Below are 27,044 nucleotides of genomic sequence, written 5' to 3' on the forward strand. Positions count from 1 at the left end.
ATTCACTGCAACACTAGGGACAGTCTTACAAACTAATCATGATTTTCCTATGACCAATGCCAACCACACTGTACTGAATAAAACACATGATTTTCTTTTTTAATAAGTTAACATGAAGGTTCATTTTGTACAGATTCATGTTGCCAGGATATTTACGAGTCTATTATCAAAAGATCTGTATATCTCCAGACGGGAATTGTCCGAATATACTTTAAGAGAGGTCAGATGACTGAGGTGGTGAACAATTTTTAAATCGCTTCTTTCGTTCCACTGCAGTTTTCAAAGCCCGAAGAATCAAATGTTTGTTATTCAGGATGTTGTAGTTGCAGAGGTTCAACAACTTGTTGAAATTCCCTTCAGTATATGTAAGCTGTCCAGTGCCATAGGGAGCAAAAATATTGGACACATCTACTCTTCCCTGCTCCATGTCTGTGGGACTGCGCTCCACATCTGCAATAAGCATATAGCAAAGTTCAGCACAGCAAGGCTACTGCAATGCAAAATTCCTAGCAGGCAATGTAAAATACAGAGTGACAGCCAAAGGAAACTGGATTCTTTCAGGAAAACGGATAAAGATTTAATTGCCATAAGTATACTGCCTCTGCTGCAGTAATAAAATCCAGTACTTTGCTAATAGGTCTCAATACAGCAGATCCACAACTAATTGGAAGAACCACTGTGTCATGCAAAATACCTTGCTTCTAAGATTACAGTTTTCCATGAGAATATTTTACTTTTGTAAATACGTAATTTTGTCTTTTTAGCTTTTCCATTGGGTACACAGAGATGACGGCTCCTCATCTACTATCTGATGGAAAATGACACCTGAGTACCCTTGGAAGGGGAATTCTTCCTAAGTCAGTTGAGGTATACTGCACTCTAAACAGATGCAACAGAATGAAGGGTGAAGTTAATGAGGTTTCTCCAATAAGCCAGTTCATTAATTTTGTTCATTATTTTGAGGAAAGTTTACTCTTTTACCGAATTGGAAGCAATAAAATTAGAGATGATGCACACAAAAGTATCGCCAAACTGAAAGTGAATTTGACATTTTTCTAGTGAAGCAGATAAATCACTACCTATTCTACTCCTGAACAAAATAAAATAACCTGGCAGCTTTTCAGAACTGATAGATATCAGATTAGCTTGCTACTCTAGAAAATCCTTCACTTCATTGTTTTCCATCCTTTCTATTCTCAATGTTTTTTCATTTAAACCAAATGATTAGAGGATTTTTATCATGTTAACTGTGCACACCATTAGTATCTCGTTATCATCATCATATTGTTAAGAGAGAATGTCAGCTATAAGTGAATATAACTTTATTATCTGCCTCCTGTTCTTGGACTATCAAAGGAAAGCAGCCAGTGGATAGCAAAAAATGAGTTTTGCCTCAAAGTGTGATTGTTAATGCTACTAATTCTGAAGCTCATCTGTTCAGTCTGATTATTTAACCAAAATTATATCCATCACAGTAGGACTTTAAATATGGTGACTGAGCCAAGTGAGAACATTCCAGCCTCTTGTTTTAGAAAAGTGATTAATTCAGTGGATAATTTGGATTAAAAAATTAAATTAAAAAAAAAAAAGAACCATGTCATATCCAAGACCAAGATCAATTATTGATTAATGCTTAAACTTACTTGGTGCCTTGTATCTTCGGAAGGTATCACACACAAGTGGGAAATATACCAAGACTGGTGCCTCTAAGCTGTCCTGAAACACATAGCACTCCTTCAGGTGCTCCCGATCCTCGCGGCTCAGCTCTGTGCAGGGGAATGGGATCCCTTGCTCCAAACAGTACTCTGAGAATAGGTCCAATGGCTGAATCGACAACAAGAAAATTAAAATTTATCAAAATATTGTTTTCTAGGAAGGAAAAAAAAAAAAAGAAAAAAAAAAAAGATGTTAAATTCATCTGCTGGAGTCATACAGATAAAGAATCATTGTTTCAAAACATCACCAGAGTCTGTGATCCTCCGCTGTAATTTAAATGCAAAATGACATCCACTTTCCTCTCTGGCCTCAAAAACGGTGGGCAGCTGGTATTGATGAAGAAGGCTGTATCTACCAGCTTAAGGTAGTCACCCATTGCATTCAGTTGGTTGGGAGAAGAATCAAGCACTGTATCTGAAAGTCAAAAACTTACACTAGCAATTAATTATGGAAGGAGCAAGCCCATTTCTTTCTAAATCAGCATAACAAAGAAAGGACAGAGACCACACTTATCTTAGGCTTTGACATTTTAGCCTCTATGGATCAGGCTTGAGAATCCGTGAGAGGGAGAAGTTTTGAGACTCAACTTCATTCAAAAAGCTATACTAAACTGTTCTTTCAATTGGTGTAAATGCGTGGCTACTTAACTAGGCTTCAGTGATAGTTACTAGTGATTCTTTCCTAGGAATCGAAGCAAGTCCTGGTGTGGCTTTTCCAAGGCAGAAATGAGACTAGAGTTAAATAACCTGGGGCTCAGCAGACTACTTCCACCAAGAGCTTCCCACTGTGCAGTTACTTAACTGGTTATAACAGTATTTATCAGAATCTGCTTTTATGCTATATTTTAACAAATATTTGTCCCCGTCAGTTATCAACACTCAAATTACCTTCAAAAATGCATCTAAAACCAGGTGCCTTTACCTTTCCACATGCAGAAGCTTTCATTCTCTAAATATTTGTTATGTAGCTGCAAGCCCTTGATGAAATTATGATAGTATGAAACCGCTGGACGTCCTGTCATCATTTCTCGAAGAGCATTGGAAAGGTAACCCTTGGGAAGGGATAAGCGAGTTGTCTGCTCATGAGGTCGAGTGGGCAGAGCAGGGTGCTCCTCTGCAGAGGCAATGGGAAGATGGTCTATGTCTGCATCAGTCTTTATAATGCCAGTAATTACAAAGAAGGAATCTGATTTTTTGATTGTCTAAGATCAAGAGTTTATCTGAGTACTTTAACAAATAGCAATGAAAAGTAGCAATTAACTCTCTGAGCTCAGTGAACCCCCAAAGCAGAACAAGCTCATAATCATCAGTAATGAATCACAGAAGAGGATTATTTCAGCAACACACAACCATGATTTAAATAAATTGATAGAAGAATCAGTGCCCAGCAGTCTGTCAGAGTTCAGTGAGCATGCAGAAAAAGGTAAGCTCAACCTGAGGAGACTGTCTGCTGGAACATGGAGAAGTTCCTCTCAAGGGTGCACCCACAAAACAGCACGCAGCAACCATAGTCAAGGTGCTGGACACCACCACTACGCCCTGCACAGTGGGCACCACACGTCTTTCTGCAGGGTCTTCTGGGCCAGAGATGGGTTTCAGTGCCATAATATCAATTTGATCTTTGCCAAGCTTCTCTCTCCCCCAAAGGTCTTGTGGTAGCCCTCTCACAACTAACAGAACTTGCCAGGGATGCTGAACAGTGAGCAGACGGATATTTTCCCGTTTTACAGCACAACATTTTATTTCCTGCTTTCCTTCTCTCACAAAGTCTTGGTGTTCCCTAAGAAATAGGCCATAAACCTTAACCCATTCAAAATATCAATCTTGACATTTCAGAGAGATGTGAAGACAATGCACATGCAAGTAAAAAGTAATCCAGATAACTAACCAACATCATCCTCAGTGCCTCTGGTCCATCTGTGCCAGAAGTCCTCTGAATGACCCGAGAGGTAGACAATATCCATAAAACTCTGGGAAAATATATTACTCCATGTGCCTTGAAAGTGTACAGAAAAATAGAGAGTCATAATTAATATTATTTTGAACGTTTACAGCAAAGTTGTGGAGATCTACTTGGATTCAAATTTTGTGGCAGCTTAGATGAGCTCCGTTTCACTTACAAAATATTATGAATTGAAATATAACTACAAAATGTCACACCATTCCAGATAATGACTGGATTATTAAACTACTTTCAAAACTCACGTTACTTTTAAAACCACAATCTGACTTTTATATACTTCAGATGATCAGTTCTGTTCTGCTCCATTGCATTCTGGTTTGTTCTAACCTAATAATACAAGAGCAAATTAATTGTATTCAATCTTAGAAGTTCGCTTCTTCTTTTGCTACTTTTGTCTGGTTTGCTTGAAGCTTAAATACATGATCTGCTACTAGCATTGCTCCAGTTGCAGACCAATAATTATTAAATGCTTATTATTCCCTTCAGACAACTATATTTTTGTAAAGTTAACATTTTTTCCAAGATGGTAAATCACCTTCCAAGAAGCAGATCCGGGATTCTGGGATCTTCTTCATCAGGTGGCCCATGAAAAACTCACTACCAAAGTCCTCTGAGCGAACAAAGGCTCCATATTTCAGGGCACCCACCTCATAAGGCGTGAACTCCACCCACTCTGCAAAGGAAGAAATAATTTAAAAGATTTATTAGTTTGGACTTGCAGTAAAAGCTTTTGGCATTTATCTGGACTTAAAAATAAGCTCCTTAGATATATAAAAAATGCATGTAATAAACATTACCTTTAAAATCCAGAGTGCTAAATTTATCCCTGACATTGAGAGACAGGTAAATGGGCAGTGGATTCTGCCCCTGATTCACTGCCAGTTGCTGATCAGAGAGTTTATGAGTATTTTCCTGTTTATTAAGAACAGAAATAATTGAAAAAGATGAACATGATGTACTTCCATAGTTTTGAAATATGGACTATCAATAAAACATCTATTAAATATCAGCAGATTTTGCTCCATGTGCTTCTGTTGTTTGACTACCTGAATGCATTCATGTTGATCTGTCTGGCACTCTCCAAAACCTTGCCAAAGTGTTACCATTGATGCTTCTGAGGTTTTGTTTTGAAATGGGGGTCGGAGGGGAAATTTCTTTCTATATTCACTAGCTTGTGGCTTGATTTAAGGAAACATAAAGCTATTTAGCTTGGAGATGCTTAGGATAAAAGTCAACTAAGAGCCATTGAATACTGCTTTATTGTTTGCTGGTATGACTATTGCTGAATTTTGTTCTGTCGGAGTCACCTGTCCTCTACGTGTTACTAGAATGGTTATTTGATCTGAAGTTAAAGGATGCAAATCAGTTTCATGATCACCTTGACTTTTTTACATGCCAGACATTTCCTCCACATGCTTATATTTTAGGCTAATTATGTTTTTCTTCTAAAAATCAAAAGAAAGTGACCTCAGTTTTTGAGATCCTTTCCTCTTCAGGCATAACTGGTTCCAAAATTTTAGATATGAAAAATTAGAAATCCTCTGGAAAAAAGGGATGGATATATAATACCTCACTGTGTAGCATAGAGTCAATGAAGAGTCCCCATAAATCTGTGAAAGAGAGCTTGTGCCCCTCTAGTTTTCTTTCACACAACTCCTTCTCATAGTATTTCAGATGATCTGTGGAGAAACAGTGCAATTTGCTCTTGATCACATATTTCCGGATATCATCAATTGGCCCTCTGAGATCCTTCTGCGACCAATTTGCATCTTCATATAATTTTGCCATGGTCCTGGTAAAAAGAATACTGAGATTCAGCACTGGTATCTGAAAGTTCACAGACTCAGGTTATACACGTGTTTCTAGTTATCACTTGCTAACATGAACAACAAAGAGAAGCCCAATTCTCCTTACCATGTTGTGGCAGATAAACCACTGATGTATGAGATGCAGTCCAAAACACCTAACTCCTGTAGAGCTAGAAGACTGCCAAACATTGACGTCATGGACCGGACTCCCCCTGCTGTGGTCATGACTGCCACCACTGGCACCTGCTTAGCACACAAAGGCATGGAGTCATTCATTAATGGATGAAATAGAGAAGTGATCTACTCACTAGAGAGTGTTCTGCTCACTATTTAAGTCTGTGAGCACTTAAGACTTGGTTGACAAATATTCTCCCACACACAGCATCAAGAGAAGGGTGTTCTGGGAGAAACCAAATTTTTTTGGATACAGGTGTTCTCTGGTTTATACACTTTAGTCTAAAAGATATGGAGGAGCTATATAGATAGGTGTGCAAGTATATCACATTCTCTTCATTCAAAGGGGGCAGAAAAATTCAAGTTCACAAGCCGTTGTCCCACACACCTCATCTTCCTGCAAATCTTCATCGAGCTGAAGAACATTTTTTAGAGCAGCAGCAACCACCTTCTTCCTTTTACAGATGAAATCTTTTTCCTCTGCACATAGCTCAAACCCCAAACGCAAATCTAAATTCTTGCTACTAGAGCACAAGATGAGAACAAAGAAGACATATTAAATATAAGTTATTTCTAGAGCTACTGCTTGAGATGCCAGGCAAAAATCAGCACCAAAAAGACACCAGTTAAAAGAAAAGCCATTTCCATGCACATGATGACCACCATATGCAAACAAATGAAGGATATCACAGGCCATATATTTCTGCCTTACTACAGAGATTTCATGCAATCACGAGGAAACTAGATGAATCAAATTCCATGCTGACAAAACGGAAGGAACATATCTGAACTTAAACTTAAGCTGTTTCACATTGAGCCCTCAAATCTGGACATTTCTTCATGTTTCCTACGTACATGTTTCCTGACTAGCTGGGCAGGCCCAGCAGTTGCCAAAACTCAACACACTTCAGGCAAAGCGCAACTCTAATTAATCTGACTCTAATACCGCTTTAGGCTCTTCTCTGCTGATAATATGAGTTGCAAATCTTTTTTTTTAGGAAGAGGTCTTTTAAATGTTTCCCTTTATATCTGTAAATAATTATGAACATCATGTGAATCATTAATTCCATAACATTTATTTTCACAAGTCAACTCTTTCAGGTTTGGGGCTGTTTGATGTTGGGTTTTGTTATTTTGCTTGGCTTTTTGTTGTTGTTGTTGTTGTTTTCTTCCCAAAGAGGTTATTTTGTCCCTTCTGTGACTTTGAATTAATATTCAGTAAAAGCTCCAATTTATCTTCTCAGTCTGCTTGCAGTGTAGCAAACTCATCAGGAGGGGGTAATGTTGCCCTTAGAAAAACCTCTATGAGTCAGTCTGTAAATTACTTGCTGTCGCCTTGTTTTAATGCAGCTCTGGTAAATGCGTGTTATATATAAATGTGTTTGTATTATAAAGATTACAAAACAGGGTCATTCTTAAGCATCAATATTAGCAAGGGAAAAAAAATCAGGAAAAATACTGTGACTTGTTATATTCCATGACTGTGCACCATTTATTCTATCCTGGGCTCTTACCAATCAATTCAAAAAACATACATGATTAACCCTTCCCTATATTTCAGTCTTTTTTAGTTGATTACAATTTTTATTTCTTGTTTTGAAATAATGAGCTAGTTTAAACTGTTGCTTCCCTTCATCTAAAGAACATACTATGAAAAGATTGTCCTAAGTAATCATTCAGAAGAAGTAAGATTTACCCATCTTCTTCCTTCACAGACACTTCATAAGATGCACCCTGAGAATGAAGAACGACAACAGCACACGTTTTAAACAACTGAACATCTGCAATGGCAATTTTTTTTTTTTTTTTTTTTTTACAGAAGTAACAGTTATTCAGATATATCATCTAGTAATAAATCATTAATCTGTTTATCAGGCCTTCTGCACACAAACATTGATAGATCCTGCTTTTAATACATACCTGAAGCAGTGTTAGTTTTTCCTTGAATAGCAGTTATACTTTCAAGTGTATGCAGAGCAATGCATGTATATGCTCAGCTAGTACTTTTTCAATAACAAAATTAGTAATTGACCCAGAATCATGTAGGCACAGCTTACCCTTTGTAAGCTGTTTTTTTTTGATTGTTTTTTGAAGCTGATTATTTTTGAAATAATTCCAAATACTGTCAGAGGTTACTCACTCTCACTACTGTCCTTTTCTTTCCCAGGTCCAGAGAATTCAGAGGCACAGATAGAGGACCATTTATATCTTTTTCCCTCCTGTTTGCATCATGCTGAATTAAAATAGAAGAAAAAAAATGCTATAAAGGGAAAATTGTTTACAAACCATAGGTATAAATCTACCAGAAAAGGGTTAATTCGACATGCTTCTCCTAAAGTTACTTTAGCTGTTGTTACTGTCTGTAAACAAAAACATACACCACAGTATAAACATTCCTTTGGCAACATCACATCCAGGTTGGGTTGGCTGTACTTGATATAGTGGAACATGGTAGAATCACTGCCTCTCTGGCTGCAGGAAGGACCCATGGAAATGTTCTGTGTTTCTTCATAGGATCCCTTCATTATGAAGGTGAAATTTCTCCCTGTGAACAAGGGTTACAGAATAATGATAACTACATCTGTCCCTAAGAAAATAACAAATAAAAGCAACTTGAGTAACATTCCAGCCCTGCTGTAGTCAGCTTTCCTTCACACTACACTCCCTCTCAACACCCAGTTAGCATAAAAAAGGGCCAAACTGAATAAACGCCAGAAGGCCAATGTAGTATTGGAGCTTCTCCCTGCTATGCTGGAGACAGCTCATGTTAGACCAATTGATGCCACTGGTAGTCTTCACATCTTCTGAGTTCCCACCACCACAGTCTTTTCACTCCCATTGGTTGTGTCTCCCTTTTCTTTCTGTCCTCATCACAGGTTTTTCTGTACCATCATATTACAGACGTGTTTCTCAGTTTTTCTCAGCCACCTCCAGTTTCCCTGAAGCTATGCAGTCATGCAATCTGCAGAGGATTCTCACCACTAACAAGTGGATAATTCAGGATAAACCTCAATCCCCTACCAGGACAGATGCAAATAGAGGAGACTGAAAGCCATCAAGTATGCTCTACATATGTCTGCATCTTTCATGGCACAAAAAGCATTAACAGACCATTTAAATCAATAGCCTCTCTTGTGTAAGGACTCCTCATCTTTGTGTCATCCACTTGTACTTCCACACAGGAAACTTCTCGAGACTGGAAGAGACGAGCAATAAAATCACTGGTCACAGAAACAGCCTAGGATCCTCACTGAGGATCTGTGGGTCCCATGGCTACACCATACTTGGCCATGTTGTCCTGTGAATAAGCAGGTGGTTCGTATATACCATGGAAGCAATTCTATGGTGAATAAAGCTGAAGATCTGTTCCATAAAACACATTAAATATCATTAAATCTCCAACAAATAACACAAGGAATTTTTCAACCATCTAGATTGTGCTTTAATTTTCCCCTACAAAAGAACGAGGAGCAGGATGCCTATGAGCTCTGCAGAACAATTTGTCAAATGGGCTTATACTTTACAACTTCTAGATTGAAGCTGCAACTTCCCAAGGGTGCTGCACAGGACAAAGTAGCAGCATAAAGACATCAGACAGTACTTTGGAAATGGTGTGAGAAGAGCCTCCAGCTCCAAGATTGGCATCCAGTAACAAATTTTGCAGTGGCACTGGATTCACTGACTTCTCCTTATGTTTATTGCTATTTCATCAGTGAGCATCTCACTGATTGAGTGATGTCTCTCTCTCCCAACATAGAATGCACTACAAACATTACCAAATTCAAAGTTCCACAGTCTTACTTCTGTCTTATTTGAAAGACAATAAATGCTATGCCTAAAGGCATGGTTCTTCCAACCACAACCTTCAGTTCTGCTCTACTTAAGAATAAAAAAAAAATAAAATGCTTACCACTAGCACACCATTAGTGACTATTTTTTCAGATACACCTGGACTGAAAAGAAAAAGGATAAGGTTTATTTGACAGTAGGTACGTTGTGATAATCTTTCAGATGCAAACATTTTTAATGCTTAATTTTTAATGACTCTGAGCACAGTTCTAGATACCAAGTGCCACCAGCTGCTGTATCACAGTCTGTCTTTCTATCTTTCTTACCTCTCCAGTCAGCATCATCTCTCCTAAAACTGTTACAAAATTAACACCCATCCTCAGCTGTTAATAGTTACCGTGACTGTCACTACAGGAGGAATTCCACCCGATTCAGGACAGAAAGGGAACCACTGGGAAGAAGACAAGATGGGATGTCATAGCATAGGTGCAGGGAAACACTTCCCAAATACTGTGTTATCACTCTGAGACATCAAGTATTCCAATAACAACTTTTGTAACATTCAGACTTTACTCACATGTTGTCCAGTAGAAATTCCACTTCCAGTTCTTCCTGATTCTGAAAACAAGAGTTATTTTTCTTTTAAGGAAAATGAACAAAATAAGCTTTTTTAAAAATTTTATTTTGATGGAGCTACAGTGCTTTTGCATAATCCTCTCCCACAATATTTGCTATTCTCACCACTTTTGTCATAAAATAGGTAGGTGGAGCCTTCTTTTGCCACTCTTTTGTTTCATGTCTCTCTACCATTCTAGTGCTTGCAAACTAGCTGTCTTCCCAAGCAGAAGAATGAAATAAGTGTCATGAAGTAGAGGGTAATGGCCCTGCTGTTCATTATTAGTGGTATGAGACACAAGTCAGTTAATACAGAGAAAAGGAGGGATAACAAGTGAGTGATGTAGAACACATTTGACAATAAATCGAAGTAAGTGGTGATCATATCTACATTAACACAGAAGAATTTGCAGAGCATGATTAAATTTAAAAGTGAGAAGTCTGGCATAGAGCATTAAAATTGCTAGCATAGGAAGACTGAGGCTGTGAAGTGGGGTGAGTGAGAGAGTTCACAAAGGGCCAAATCAAGTAGAAACGGGAAAGAATATGAGGGCAGGGAACAATAAGAGAAGAAAAGTATTGCATCAACATACGAGAGTGGCTGAGTAACAATATTCCTTAACTGAGGCAATTTGCTGGATCAGTCACCCACATATATGGAGGGGCAGCCAATCCAAGAAACGTCGCCCAAGAAACACATACCAGATATCTTCAGCATCACTTTCAGGGAGGAAAATACCAATTAGTGGAAGACATAAATCTCTTTCCGACAATATCCATGTGGTAAAATTTCACATTCACATTCAGAAGAGCTAACTTTTACTACCAAACATCCTCTCTGGCTGCACAGCCTATTTTAATTTTGTGAAGAGACTGAAAACCATGACAACTCTAGCAATGCAACTGCCAAAATAAAACCACCTCTATAGTGAAGGCAAATGTGAGCATTTGTTTGTTTTTTTTTTTTTAATTTACAACTTCATTTCAGTAAGTGAGAAACATCAGGTGACTTGGATATGCAGCACATAAGTCAGCAGTATGTTGTTTTTACTTGTATCTCCCAAATCTTCCAACTTGTGAGAAACAGAATGGTTGCATCAGCATGCAACAGAAGGCTGAGAGAGTTTTAGGAAGCAGTCTTGTTTTTCAAATAAAAGACAGACTTCATCAAGTGTTGGACTGTGACCAGACTGTGCAATTCAAGCTTGTGGATGGTCTTTTCCAACCTTGTCCGAAAAACAGCAGAAACCACATTCAGGAGAACCTTTGTTACAACATATGCCTAATTGTGCCTGTCTTATGTTTCCATTCTTCTTACAGTGCTGTAAGCATACACATAAATTGTATTTCTACTAAATCTCAGTCACATTTTTGTGGGTGAGAAACCTGGAGCTCAGCAATGGAAAGACTTGTTGAACTGCACAGTGAGCAAGAGGTGCAAGCAGGAAGTAGCCCTTTGTTCTGACATTAGCTATCTGCCCTCAGCCCACTGCTTGAGATAGCTTTGGTAAATGAAATGAATCATAATGGACAGAGGTGGCAGTGCTACCTACTATTAAGGCTGCACAGCACATTTCATTACTATGTCATTAAAAAAAAAAAATCCTAAGTGCTCTAAAAGTCTATGCTTAGACCACAGTCTGTGGTGCTTCAAGGGTACTTGCATGGTTCAAATAAGTACAGCTTGGTCACAACATTCCTGAGACACAGCTCACTGGGCCCTATCTCCCTAACTGCCATTTGCTAAGCTACTACTGCACACACCTCAGAGCTAACTCACAGCTTAGAATCATAGAGTCAGCAAGTCTGGAAAAGACCTCCAAGATCTTCCAGTCCAACTGTCCACCTACCACCAGTATTTCCGCACTAAACCACGTTCCTTAGTACAACATTTTACTGAACACCTCCAGGGACAGTGACTCACCACCTCCCTGGGCAGCCCATTCCAGTTCCTGATCACCCTTTCAGAGAAGAAATTCTTCCTACCATTCAATGTGAACCTCCCTTGGCACAATTCGAGGCCATTCCCTCTAGTCCTATCACTAGCTATATGGGAGAGGAGGCTGACTCACTTCACCACAACCATCAAGCAGATTTGCAGAAAATTTTTTAATCAAGTGTTATCTTTTATCTCTGTTTTTTTTTTTCCCCCTGCAAAATACACGCTATAACGGTTGCCTTCCTTTCTGATGCAAGACAGAAACAGTTTTCAAATATCAAAAAATTCAGCATGGAAAAGCCATTCTGCATTTAATTGTAAATGCAACACAGGAGCAACTGTTTCTGGCTTCCACTAAACCTCAAGTGTTTAACTTTGTGCTTTAACATAGGCCTTTTAAAATAGTTTTTATGTGCTATCATTAAACATTCAATTAGATAACTGTAATATAGATACTATCTTAGGAGTAAATTCCGACAAATATTGTTATTTTAACTATCCACTTCATTTCATTCATGTTTTTATTTCTTACCTCTGGATTCAACTCAAAACTCAGGCGAACCTTCTCTCCAGGTTGGATTTTAGCTACATCAAAGCGAACAGTCAAAAGCTGATCATCAGGTGTGATGGTGTCCTCATCGCAGACTGTCAGCTCCAGCACATTCTGAGGGGAGCACCAGAGAATGATGTAAACAGACTGTTCTGGGATAAGAGATCTCAAAAGGAAGGCATGAGAGTCTCTTGCAACTGTCCAGTTTACACTTTTTCAAAGCACAGGAAGGGCATGATTCTATTATAAGTCTGTATGTTAGATGTAAAGTTTGATGTCTCACAGCTCATTAGGCTTTTGAAAATGCACTGGTTTAAAAATAAAAAATTAAAATTAAAAAAACCGACCTTAGGGTTGCTAATAAGAAAATATTACCAAGACTTTGAAAAGCTTTTTAGACCTCTGATTCAATTGATGGTGACTGGTCTTTGAAAGACGATACAGCAATCAGGGCAGCAGAAAATTAATACGAAAATCTGCATGCTTGCTGACAGTTAGGAAACAGTAATTGCTATGTGTTGCAAATCTCCCTTGTTCTCTTTGAAGCTTTTGGCATCTCTCGTTCACCACCCTACTCCTCAGCATAGCCAAATTCAAGTCCCAGCGAAAAGGAAAATTTTCTCATTTAATCTTTGTTTTGCATGTGCTGAGAGGGGAAAGCCACAAGCTTTTGAACAGCTGTTTGCATTTCTCTGAGGTTAGCTGAAACCAAGAAGAATGGAGAAGGTCAAACTTCAGTACATTTATCTTACCTATTCAAGCCTACTAATAAATTCAAACCCATAATTCACTATTGTCCTTTGATCAGATCACTCCAACAGAAGCAAAAACTTTTTTTAGTCCTATTCTCTAAGGATAGCATGACATATAATAGCAAGTGCTGTTAGAATAGTAGCTGGCTATGTAGTTGGTATGTTCCACTTGATAGGACCCGTTTTGCTCTCATGCTTCACAAGTGAGCTCCGAGACCCATCTCCAGGTTACATTCTGATTCCTGTTTTCTACAGGAAGCATGGAAAAAGGACCCATTGGGTTGCACATGAGAAGGAGGAGGGGATGCTGTAAGAATAAAAGCCAAAATTTGCTTTGGTGACATGTAGCTGAGGACTGCACTGGGTGAGACTACAGTAGGTTGCTTTCCTGTGCAGCCTCCTGTAAGGAACTTACTTCAGCAGAAAAAGGATGGACTAGATGATCCCCAGAAGTCTCTTCCAGCCCTTACAATTCTGTAGGAGGTAAGAGGCTGGACAGAGGCCAGACAGGCTGCATAATGAGAGTGGGGCTAAACAAAATTCACATGGGACAGAGATCAGAGGACTGTGCAGGACAGCAAACAGGACAGGGCTGCAGATCCATGACCCTCCCCTGCCCAATACTCATAACCCCATGCTTGGAGATTGTAAGATTGGACCACAGCCCATAAGCTGTTTATAGAGAAATGAATCATAGAATGGTCTGGGCTGAAAAGGACCTCAAAGACCATCTAGTTTCAACCCCCCGTCACGGTCAGCATCACCAAATACCAGACCAGGCTGCCCAGGGCCACATTCAGCCTGGCCTTGAATGCCTCCAGGGATGGTGCATCCACAACATTTTTGGACAACCCGTTCCAGTGCATCACCTCCCTCTATGTGAAAAACTTCCTCCTATCTAACCTAAATCTCCTGTCTCAGTTTAAAACCTTTCCCCCTTGTCCTATCACTATCCACCCTTGTAAACAGCCATTCCCCTCCTGTTTATATGCTCTACAATGAGGCCTCCCCAGAGCCTTCTCTTCTCTAAGCCAAACAAGCCCAGTTCCCTCAACCTTTCTTCATAGGAGAAATGAAAACGCAAATAGATACAAAAGTGTTTTTGGGTAGGTGTTAGGTAAAAAAATAGTGCACATATAAAGCTTTCAGCTACTCCATGGCTAAAATGAAAATAAATGTTTCCAGAGAGTCAGGAACTTGGTGGCTGAGGTCTCTAACATCAGTACAGCATCCTCCTATATATTCCTGCAGCACACACCTGGTACCAGAGACACACAGCAGGTGAAAACATCCCTTGTAAAAAGTTTCAGCTCATGAGTACAGATAGGGGGCTTACCTTCACTTCACTTTGTATCATGAAGTGAAAGGTTTCATTCCAGACAGGGTTCCTGCAGTTGGATACAGTTCTTGTCCGGACTTCCTGGCGTGAAGCTGTTGGCAGCCATAGCCTCACGTAGCAGTCAGTTTGGCTCACTGGGTTAACAGAAAGCTGTGTGACTATCACAGCAGTACTTCTTTTATTAATCTCTTTTGCCCAACCAAGTAGGAAAAAAACCAACCTCTGAGAATTTCTAAATACTTCACCAGACCCAAAAGTAAACATTCTGAGTTCATAGCTCTTTACAGAGATGTACGTTGATTCAAAAAAAACACATCTACTTCAATACTACTAATACTATATGGTAACAAACATCAAAATACAGTTTGAACAGAAGTATGCTAGCTCTTCTAAATTTTTTTACTTTTAAATAGTTGCCAAGTTCCAACGAAGTGCATGTTGTATTTCACCTCTTGAAATTTCACTTTTCAAGAAGTAAAGAATAAAATTCTGGGGTCTTTTTTACCCAGGAGCATTAAGCTGACTGGCAGCAATTCCAGCACTGAGATACAAACATGCCATCAGTGGTACTTACACAGGTCTGCTTTGCGGAGATTCCTCATACCTATAATTTTTACAGTAAGCCAACACAACTGAGGTATTTCTGGCTGCAAAATAAAAGAAAAAAAAAAAGCTTGTTAATAAAGGACTCAGACATAATTAACACAACTCATCCTATAGCAAAGCAAAGGAGAAGACATCTAGAAAATTAGTAATCATACATTGTTCTCATGTATTAATGCAGTGAATATGTTTTCATTGTAATTATTTCCACTCAGAAATTGGTTCTCGTGAATTGACACCATAACCTGTTAGATTGCAGTTTACGCACCGGTTGTGCATAAGGTTAAGTTTCGAGTTGGGTGAGGGAGGTATTATTTTTTGTTTGGATTTGTTGCGTGGGGTTTTTGTTTGCGTGGCTTTTGTTGTTGTTTTAATATTAAAGGTTTTAAAGGTTAATTTTTAATATGGAGTAGTAAGAAAAAACAAAATTGTTTTCACTAAAAGCCATTACGTATTTATCCCTATTATAATCCATCTACCTCCAAATTATAGGGTTTGCTTCTCAACTTTCAATCCAACAGAGCCCAATAGATTACAGCACAGCAGTTTCCAACCTGTCAGCCTGGGGGCCATGGGATTCTCTTCTTCCTCAGGCAGAGATTGCACCCATCAGCCACGTAACGTTACTGAGCAGCAGGACAGATCCACTCCCTTATAAAATATTCCACTCAAAATATCATTGCTATTGGCCAATCTGGCTGCACAATTCATAACACTTCAGTGTCTTTGGTTGTACCAAATTATGTAACTCTAATAAATACATAAAAAATAAACGAGGAAGAGAAAGATTCCAAAAGTGGACATCCCAGCATGGACTCCAGAGCTCTTCCAGGTACATTGGCAGAAGGAAGGCTGAAATCAGAGGCTTTGTGTAAGTGCTCTTTCATTTCACATGAAGGTCCAGCTCACTACAAAGTGCCTCTTGTGTTTCAGTGATATGATGATGTGCTGTAAGGCAGAAGAGGCTGCAGGGCTTTTTGGCTCTTTGTGACACTAACAAAGATAGCTCATCATCCACAGGTAGGGTCTGCATTGATTGAAATGAAACCACATTACTGGGCCATAAACTGATAAACTAAGAGCTGAAAGAAAAACAGAACTGAAGAAAGAGTAAATGACAAAACTATAAACAATTTAAGATAGTGGAAGGCTGCAAATACAAACTGAATTATAGACTTGACATGATGGAAGTGGAAAAATAATGTAAAATGGACTGTGTGTCAGATTAGGCAATTAAACACAAAGGAGCAAGAGCAGAAGTTATAATTTCATATGAATATACAGAAGAAAGAAAAGTATGAATGTTATTTACAATGCCCTGGCTTACTTAGGACTTTCAGATAATAAATTAGTATACAAATACATTCATACTGAAAAACAATAGGCTGACTTGATTGATTCACCATGGAGAAGCACTGAGGTATAACAGTATACTGATATCCCATATCATAAGGCAGTACACGGCAGCATCTTTGAAGGCTGCGTGACCCAAAACTTTTTTGTTTTCTCCCTTCCACACCCTGATACAGCTGTGAACAACCCTATACTTGGTTACAGGATAAACAAGATAATCCCGAAGAACATCAGAAGTAAAATATAGAAGCAGTAACTCCATTAATTAAATTGAAAGGAGTAATTAAATCATCTTAGTATCATGATTTCTAATAAATTGCCTCCCTAGAGTCTGCTTGTATACCTCTTACTTTGATATGTGAGTCTCTTGACAGGAGCAGATTTACCATCTAAAAAACTGTGTCACCATCCTAGATGGTACTTAGAGCCCAGTGGAAAATTCTCAACCCAGTGGTTTTCTCTCAGTACTGTAATTTGACCAAAACCTGCTGGTTTGAAAGAAACCCATCAACCTCAATAGAGATTTTGACAGCAATGTTTCTAAAGTGGAGATAGAAAAAGTGACAGGAGCTGGTGATCAGAATTTCAGAAAGCACAAATTGTCATCCTAAATACAGATGATTGATTTTTAATTCTTAGCTTTAGGAGCATACAGAGCTCATATTTTAGAGAAAGCTTAGAGACAGTTGGAGGACTAAGAAAATATTCAAACATAAAAGCCAATATTATTCCATAGTGCTGGCCAGTAATCAGTTCACTGCTTTCCCAGATTGTAAAATCATTTGAGTTGGAAGAGACCTTTAAAGGCTATCTAGCCCTACTCCCCTGCAATGCACAGGGACACCTACAGCTAGAGCAGGGTGCTCAGAGCCTGGTCAACTTGGTCTAATTGTAGATCTAGCAAGCAAATAGCTTCATAATTCTACACTGACTACAGAAAGGGAGCAGATGCAGGATCTCTAATACTAAAAATAATATATTATTTTTTTCCATTTAATATAATTTAAACCAGCCATTACACAGAAAAATAGAATAACTTATTACATACCACATTCAAGTACATTCCAACAGCTTATAATAATTCAATTTCATAAAAACTCAGGCTTCAAATTATTTTCAGAAGCAGATACTCAATAATACATTGCATCTGATGATCCATCTCCATGAAGCAAAGGAAAAATTATATGAAGGCATCTTTGGGTTCTGCGAGGTATGATTAACATCATATACCGATGTAACCATAAAATCAAGACTAACATCTAGCTCTCCCAGTTCCTTGCCCTGCATCTAAACCACGAGTTCCTCATCTTCTTCACCTTCCCAACCCCCATGACACTGCAAATGTTCTCCACCAAAGGGAGCACAGTCACAGAAGAAACAAATTCCCTTAACCAACCAATAAAACATAACACCTTTTATAACAACAGTCAAGCTCAAGGAGAGATGATGATAGATGCTGATGGAAGACTCTCTCTCGGTGTCACAGCTGCTATTTGTACCCTCCAGCCCTTCCCTTGGAACCCAGATGCAGTCATTTACTCCATACCTCATCTTCAGTGCTGCGTGGTCTTCCACGATTCCCCTTCCTGATCTCAATTTTCCTGCGTGGATTATTTGCTTGGATGAACTGATCCTGGGGATGAGGAAATGAGAAGGACCGTGATGAAACCCACCAGCCAACAACCCCCAGTTTTTAGTTTCTACTGAGATCCACCATAGCAATAGCAGGAGGCCTTCTCCTCGAGATGAGATAAAGTGCTACTTGCTCAGTGACATCTACTAGCTGCTTTAACTAATAATTCTGCCCACTACAAACGTATTTGGCACTTAAGGACCAAAATTCACCAAACGCTTTGCTTTTCAGGCATCTGAACAATGATAGCCAAACACATCATCCCATCCCACTGCTGATTTCCTCTTACCAGAGGCGAGTAGGCTGAGGATCCCATTATACCTCTACTTCATAAAAAGCAGAGGTGTGGTGGTCCAGCTGACAGCTGGCTCCAGGAGCACACTATTCTCCAACCAGCAGAGTAGCAGGGAAGCAGAGCTGTATAAACTGACTCAGAGCTCCACCCCCTGCTGATTTCAACAGCACAAATTATGCACTTATTCTTTGCCAAATTATTTCTTTTACTGCTGTAGTGTTTTAGGGGAAAGAAGGACACAGGTCAAACTAACTGGGCTAATCCCAAAATAAAACAGTTCTTCATCACTGTGAGTTTTGAATAAGCACGTACAGAAGGATATGGCGGGGCACTCACCAACAGGAGAATGCTTGAGAGAGCATTGCAACTATTCTCATCTAAGGAAGAGTTCTCCTCTCATTTATGTTACATAAGAGATGTCACTGGGTAAACAGAACCAGGAGAAACTTCTGTTACTGAAATGTATTCCTTAGTGAATGCTCTGCTTTCAATTAAACTGTGTTAACAACACATTTAAGCTTTAACACAAATAACTACGTATGACATTTTTTCAAAATATTGAAATGTCTGTGTTTAAATTTTTTATCTCTCTACTACAGTAGCTTCATATTATTTTAATAGCACACAATGCACAATAACAAATAAATGTACCTAGCATTATCCATTAAACAAGCATTAAGTGTTCTTTGAATCACTGATACTATTCAATGATAAAATTGCAGTTGAAATATTTTTAAATCTCAAATTTCTTAAGCCAGATAGAAGGCTGCCTTTTGAAGCAACAGGACTCACAGAATAATAAAAATCCTTTCATTAGAAATGGCTGAAAGTCAATCTGTCCTATCCCAATGGTACTACGGAGGAGAGCTGCCTTACATAAGGAATCAAAAAAACATCATTCTTATTCTTTTTCATAGACTGGCACTGCACACACAACTGTCTACCTCAGAGTATAGCGACGGTTATGCAAAGTGTGATGAGTTCTTAGCTACAGCTGAGTTTGGTGTTTTTTTGTTTTTTTTTTTTCTTTCTTTGGTTGCTGGACTATTTTTTAATATTATTTTGTGGGACAGTCCTGTTGCAACATATCTATTTCACTTAGGTTATGTGATCATACTTTTGAAGTAATGCTCAGTGATATGAAGCAGAAGACTCAGCTCATGCTGTTACGTGAGGTTGAACTCAACAGCCAATGCATCTCTTGGTTCAGGCTCTGAAGTCATTTTATGGCTCATTTTGGTGGCAATGTGTTCTCTCCAGCTCTTCTAGATCAAAAGTCACCCATTCCTCAGACTGCACTACTCGAGTCACCGTGCTCAGTGCAGAGGGAATGCTGCATCTCATCTCCCAAGATTTTCAGCTCAGACACACATCTGAGATCAGAAATCGGCATCCATTTATCTGTAATACATAGAGTGCAGCATGATCCTACACCAGAGATCTGAGGTCAAGTGCGCAAATAGGCACAGGGAATAACAGCCTCAGACTGATGGGAGTTATTGCGTTTCTATGACAGAAGAAGAAAAGATCCCAGATCATCTTCTGTGCATGTTCTTTTGTGATGCTCACTTTTATTACTTGATTACAGCTGCAGGCTTTTGATATGCAACAGCAGGACTGAGATAAGTGCTGATGAAGTTTATAATTGCAGCTGAATCACCATCATCACTGGAAAGAAACAAGCTAACATACACTCTGGTAGTGCCTAAGAGCTAAAGCACTCTTTGGAAATGCCCAGCTCTCTTCAGTGCCTACAATTATCATACTATATCACCATGATGCATTAGTCACCAGCAGCCAGAAACTTGCTTTCCTCCCTCTTCCTACCCTAAAAAACATTTGTACAGAGTGGGATAAATGAGGTCATGAGCAGCAGCCATGAAGCATTTTAAAAGCCCACCCAACAATGAGCTACTCAAATATTTTACTTGGACACTTACCTGTGCATGGATCAAAGACTGGTTGGGATTTTCTGTCACCTGACCCTGTCAGCAAGATCATAAATCTTGCAGCAACTCTCAGACAAGTCTGACACTTGAATTCCACGGTGGACTTAAAGGAAGTGTTGTAGGTTTTTTAGTAGACGAAAAAGGGCTTGGGACTTTCAGGCTGTTATGGATAAATCCCAGAGAAAATTAAGTATAGTGCAAAGCCTAGCCTATAATCTATGGATTTGCTGCTTTCCTCTAACTAACAAAAAAACGCAGTAAAGCAAAACAGTAACATAGCTATAGTGAACTGTGGTGGGTTGATCTCAGCCACCAGCTAAGCATCTACACAGCCTCATACTCATTCTTCCTCCACCATCCAGTGGGACAGAGAGTGAATGTGAAGAGATAGAGTGAGAAAACCCAAGGACTGAAATAAGTTTATTAGGTGAAGGAAAAGGGAAAAGAAACTAGTAACATAAAAGTAATCACTAATTCCTATAAGCTGATGCCTCCCCAACCTCAGAGCAACAGCTACTGTGGTAGTCACCTCTCTGCCTTCTTCCTCTACCGAAGGTGTTATTGCTGATCATGACATCATGTGGCATGGATTACTCCTTTGAACAGCCTAGGCTAGCTGTGTCACCTCACAAATTCTTCCATCTCCCTAGCCAGGACCCTGGGAATGAGCACAATGACAAAAAGAGAAAAAAAGCATGCACACACTGTTCAATAATAGCCAAAATATGTTATCAACACCATTTTAGTTACACATTTGAAACACAGCTTTCCTTCATCACAGCCCCTTTCCTTTACGCTAGCTCCTCTCCAGGCAGAGCCACTACATCAGCATAGATGTCTGCTTAAACTGAGAAGACAGTCACCAGCGCAGTACTGAGTGTTGGTCTGTACTTACCTTCACTGCACACGGGGCATTGAGATTTCAGCCCTCTAGATGCAAGAAGCCATGGATGGCCTCCTCCATCCTTTCACTCCACCCCAGAAAAATTCCTCAAAGAAAAATTTAGGCTGATTCATAAGAGCAGTTTGACTTTTACCACAGAGGAGTAAGTTCCATGAAAGAAGAGCTTAAGGAAGGAATTAGTGTTGATGCATTCGTAATTTCCTAAGGAATTACATTAGCAAGCAGGATCTCGGCGGTAGTGTCAGGAGGGCTCAGGTGTAGACACAGGTGCTGCACACTCCAGTGACAGAGTGCCACCTAAAGGCTGATTGCAGGGAGAGAGCAACACCAGAACAGAAACAAAAGGCATTCATGTGGGGCCTCAGAAATCCCACTGATTCAGCTATGCAATGTTCTGAGCAATTTTCTGGTGGCTGGTTGAAAAAATAAAGAAAAACAGTAATAAATCCTACAGTTCCACCTCGAAGTTGATTGGTTAAGGTGTTTTAATGGTGGATTCCCCAGTATTTCAGAAGACTGGATGCATGCCGCAGCATTTTCCCAGGGATCACTGTCAGGAAGGGGGGGAGCACTCATAAACATCAAATTTTCAGGGAATAATTTGTATTTAAAAAACCTTTTAGAACACCTGCCTTAGAGGCAGAACTAGAAGCTTAGTCACAGGATCATAGAATGGCCTGGGTAGAAAAGAATGTCAAAGACCATCTAGTTTCAACCCCCATCCATGGGCAGGGCTGCCAACCACTAGACCAGGCTGCCCAGAGCCACATCCAGCCTGGTCTTGAATGCCTCCTGGGACAAGGCATCCACAAGGCATCCACAACCTCTCTGGGCAATGTATTTCCAGTGCATCAGAGGTGATCTTACCTTCATCTGGCATTGGTTCAACCAGAGAACGTTTCCTTCATTTTTTTAATCGCTGTTTGTTCCTGACATGATGCTCTAAAGCACTGACACATTTTTAAGTAGACTTCTGGTGTAATATTTTCCTTAAAGCATCGTGTGCTTAGCAATGCAGATTTCAAAAACGCATCCACAGTGGAGACAGAGGCGTAATTCAAAGATATAGCATGCTTAAGCATGTTGTGTTTCACAATGAATAATGAATGCAACTATTCAGATGTCATTTTCTAGAACACATCATTACAAAACATCGGCTAACTTCTGCAGACAAAGCATTCAAGAAGCACTTGTAAAATACAGTCTCACCCACTCTGAAGCTATTTCCCTGCCAAGCTTCCTTCATTTCCAGCTTCCTCGATTTGCTGGCAGGAACAAACTTCCCTGGTGAGTTGGGAAATTACCTTACTCCACCATCAGTGGATCTCCACTTAGCAGTGTCAATGTCTGTATGGTAGATGCTAAAAGAGAAAGATCCCCATACCATCAACTTCAAACATGCTTATATTAACCCTGACAATGACATAATGTCACAGTAGTACCACTTCTGCATTAGAATTTAGGTTTGATGCAGTGGGATCCCTTAAACAATGGAGATGGAAATAAACATACTGTGAAGGTGCAGAACCTATCAGAGACTGGTAAACCCCACAGCAATAATATAGAAGTCTACTTCAATTTCAATTTCACACAGCAGGAAGTGTTTTCATTGGTCAGGCTTGGCAGAGTTAGTGACCATCATTAACTTTTTGCTGAGACTTTTTTTCCACTGGGGTTACGATTTTGTTTGTTTTAAAGTTGAAGGCTGAATGCATAAGTTTAATTACTTACTAATTATATTGCAGAACTAAAACAAAAAAAAAAAGAAAAAAAAGAAAAAAAAAAAAGAGAGAACAGGATCTGAATTTTCATCCATAATGTTCTGAGCAGCTTTCCTTCTCCTGGAAGTTATCACAACTAGTTAGTCAAGCTTTGCAGCTCTACATTTGCCCTCAAGGAAACCTTGGCCTGGTATTTACATCAACACCCATGGATGAAACTTTATGAGGCAAGCACGTGGGCATTAATCATTGTCTCTCTGGAACTCTCATCATGATTTCCAGTTTGTAGGACACTATAACACTCCTAGTAGACCTGAGCTGACTTGAATGCCGTGATCAGCAACCCAGCAATCAGTTCACCAAGAAAACAGAAACAGATGCACTGCAACAGCACTGCTGAGCTTAACTAAAATTATGGATACAAGTGCAACAGTCAAAATTGTAGGCATGATTACACACCAGTGAACTTAAAGCAGGAGAGATGAGGTACACTACTAGGAAATTTTACTTTCAAAGAACTACACTTTCCTTACCTCTAACTATTTTTCTCTGCCAGAGAGATTATAAATGAATTGCAATGTTTGATTTTCATTGTACACTGGTTGCTCCAAAAGTAATGCCTCCCAATTGTTTCCTTTGAAACTAGCAGTTTTTACTACTTGTAGAAATACAAAGAGTACAGTAACATTATTTGATAGAGCACATTCTCAACTACAAAACACTATTTTTCACCATAGTCACCACTACTAGCCATGCATTTTCATTAGCGATGATCAATAGCCTGCATACCATGCTCATAAAAAATCTGCATCAGCAGAGGTGACTCATTGCCACTGTTGCCACTGCTGAAACCCACCACTTCACTGTGTTCACATCCACTGTTTAGTCTCTATAAATGTTCACCAAGCATCACTGAATGTCAATGGATGCTATGTTTTCTGCATGGAGAAATTCAATTATGCACTTTTGCTTCACACACTTCCATGTTAGATGCCATTTTGTCAGACTGCCCCTCTCCTGCCATCTGTCACACAACTACAAAAAGTAATGGAACATTTTGGTGGGAGGCTCAACCTCTTCTACCATACATGAACATCCAACTCTGACATCACAGGCCAACATAATAAAACAGCAGGCAGTCCTCACAGCAGCATGCCCACTAATTACAGCAGCATACTCTGGCCGCAGCTTAATGAAGCTACTGTCCCTGTAGTTCATGGCCTTGCCTTATGATATTTTGTGATTATAAATACAGCAGGTTGGAGAGTGGGTGGAGAGTCATTGCAGTGTCATGCAAAAGTCACTTTCTCACCCTTTAATGCATTAAAAAATGTGCTGGATATGAAAAAGCATGTAGGTATCTGCAAGTGCTGTAGCTCAGACAGTAAAAGCCAAACACTTTCAGGATGCAAAGAATTCCTTACCACCAAAACACCAGTAGTAACTGTCTCAATGAGGGGACTGGTGCTATGAAAAGGAACAATAAATAGAAGCAAAATTTGATACCATTGCCGATGCTCCCCTCCCCTTCCAGATGCCATATTTAGGAAATGTAGCTAGAAACTAGTCTCAGGAAAAAAAAAGTTGTTGATATATCTTCATGCAATAATGTGTGTTAGAATAACAAACACTTTCATGCAACTTTGCTGAGCTCTGCCACTGTTTCATCAGGATAGCGAGGTTAGAAGTGAAGGAAGATATTGGATATAATCCATATGAATACTGGAATAGGTAAATAGATGTTTTCAAGTGCACTAGTCTGCTCCTTAGATCACACGAACTTTGCCTCCTCACAGCAGTGCTTTAATTGTATCTTCAGGCTAAGGAGGGAGCAGCACGGGGCTACACATGATTGCATTCCTTAGACCAGGAAGTAAGCTTAGCAATAAAACCAAGAATTGCAAAAGACTGGGGCAAAGATATTCATATATAAGTAGCATGTTAATTCACTCAGTTCAAATCAAAGCCCAAAAACTTTTAAACCAGTTCTAAAAAAATTATTTACAGAAATTTTGCTGTGGGGACAACAAAATGAAGAGATTGTGATCTGAGCGAGAGTCAGTTCAGTTCACTAGCACAACTTCCAGTGATTCTTCACCTTTCCAATGCTGTCACCTCCAGTTTCTCAGTGGAAGTGAGTTTCTGGCATTTTTAAGACTGAAGAATACATGTAGCACTGTGAGTGTACTGACTTGTCTGTGGACAATTCTACCATAACACACAGTTGCAAAAGAAGTGGCTATTTACACATCAAGGTATCAAATTAAAATGAACTGTCAAGACCTCACATCTTTTCAAAACAGAGAAGCACTGCTACTGTAGCAGAACTTACTGAGAAGCTGTACCTTAAAAGACTCCTTTGTACATGGCTAGCAAATTTGAGCAGATCCAGTTTTGCAGGTAACATTCCATCTTCCCACCTATATCCTGCTATATAAGTACTCACACCCCCACAGCATCAAATCCTCTCCTATTAGGAGAGAACCTCGAAAGCAAGAAAGTACAAGTAATCAAGCCATGAATTCAGATTCACACCAGAAGAAAAACCAGCTCAGGAAACTCCAACCCCACTACAAATTCAAAGGCATGGCATGAGGTTTAAAAGCAGCTGAGAAGGAACACTTGAAAATCCTGTGTGGAAAGATATATAAAACATCACCAAATGTATATTCAAGATGTCCAAATCCTACAAAGCAGATAGGTTACTGGCATCTATAATTTTTAAAAAAGAGCAATTTCAACTGCTGTTTCTTTTATTTCAGCTTAAGGAAGCAAGCTGTAAGGACTTTTCCTTCCCGATATCAATCAAGTTTGACTGCCCAAATGAAGTCACTGCTCAAAACATCAAAAAATTAAGACCTATTTTTAGAAAAGAATTTGAGTCACACATCCCTAAAGAGAAGCTTTATAATGAAGCGGTGTCTTCTACTACTGTGCAGACCAGCCAGAAATGGACTTGTGGTCCATTCTGACTGCATCAGTTATAATGAAGTAATAGAAGAAACCATGCAATGTTACTATGTTGACATTCTGCTTACTCTTTAAAATAAAAAGGAAATATATATCAAGTACTAAAAAGAATAATTATGAAAAGCAGGTTATAAAAAGTGAAATTTATTAAAAGAGGAACAAATATAAAAAAGAAATCAAGAAACATATCTGCTCATAAGCCTTTATATCATTTTGCTTTCTGCAAAGGGAGGTCAATTCCACGCTTCAGCATAGCACCACCTGATGTTATTTTATTTATTAACATTATAAATAAAGCATTCCTACCTTGACCAACAATGTTTCTATAACATGAAAACACAGACACCCTGAGCAAAGGTCTATCTGAATTGCAAGCACAAGTATGAAAGCATAGAGAAAAAAAATAAATCTAATTCAGACTCTTCCTAACAGCCTTCCTTCCTATGTTTTCAAATACATAGGCATCAGTCAGTAGCAAGTTGAAAGCAAAAGGACACTTTTTCTCTCTTAGTGCATGGTTATAACGAATGGAATTCAAGGCCAGATGATGTAAATGATTACACTGTATGGAGGTTCAGAAAGCAAGAAAGGTATGGAAGAAATCTGTATTTCTTCATAGACCTTTGACAAAAAATCCTTTATCCACAAAACAGTGGAACTTTGAAGATTATCTCCAGATGCTGGCACTATTTGTCTAGATTTCTCTAGTCATCAGCCACTGTTAGATGAGGAAACTGGGCTAGGTAACTACTCTTCACCACATAAACATATCTCTATTTCCTGTTTAACATAGCAACATGCTCTGTTGCTCTGTACAACATCATTATCTCTCAGGTTTTCCCAAGAACATGGCACATGGAGTGAAATTTCACAGTCGCACAATTTCATGTCGTGTTCTCTACTCTCTTCTCAGAAGGACAGTTTCCAGTTTGAACACTGCAGTCTGTCTTTATTCTCAGTGATGGGAGCTTC

The 27,044-nt window shown here is 39.2% G+C and overlaps 1 protein-coding gene across 1 annotated transcript; it reads right to left on the bottom strand.

Annotated features, from left to right (window-relative positions):
- Nucleotides 1-211: 211 nt before the first annotated feature.
- Nucleotides 212-18,549, bottom strand: LOC306947464 (cytosolic phospholipase A2 epsilon-like; the record flags this gene model as incomplete). The annotated part of the gene is made up of 21 exons (XM_079536784.1): nucleotides 212-450; nucleotides 1,644-1,824; nucleotides 1,964-2,130; nucleotides 2,638-2,829; nucleotides 3,604-3,711; nucleotides 4,214-4,351; nucleotides 4,476-4,590; nucleotides 5,248-5,470; nucleotides 5,593-5,732; nucleotides 6,049-6,184; nucleotides 7,357-7,394; nucleotides 7,801-7,893; nucleotides 8,039-8,205; nucleotides 8,772-8,856; nucleotides 9,571-9,613; nucleotides 10,027-10,067; nucleotides 12,536-12,667; nucleotides 14,642-14,778; nucleotides 15,219-15,291; nucleotides 18,147-18,233; nucleotides 18,523-18,549. The coding sequence occupies 21 exons, from the start codon at nucleotides 18,547-18,549 to the stop codon at nucleotides 212-214; spliced, it is 2,562 nt and encodes an 853-aa protein (XP_079392910.1).
- Nucleotides 18,550-27,044: the final 8,495 nt, after the last annotated feature.

Source organism: Tetrao urogallus (genome assembly GCF_951394365.1).
Source record: "Tetrao urogallus genome assembly, chromosome: 6".
In the NCBI taxonomy this organism is placed as follows: domain Eukaryota; kingdom Metazoa; phylum Chordata; class Aves; order Galliformes; family Phasianidae; genus Tetrao; species Tetrao urogallus.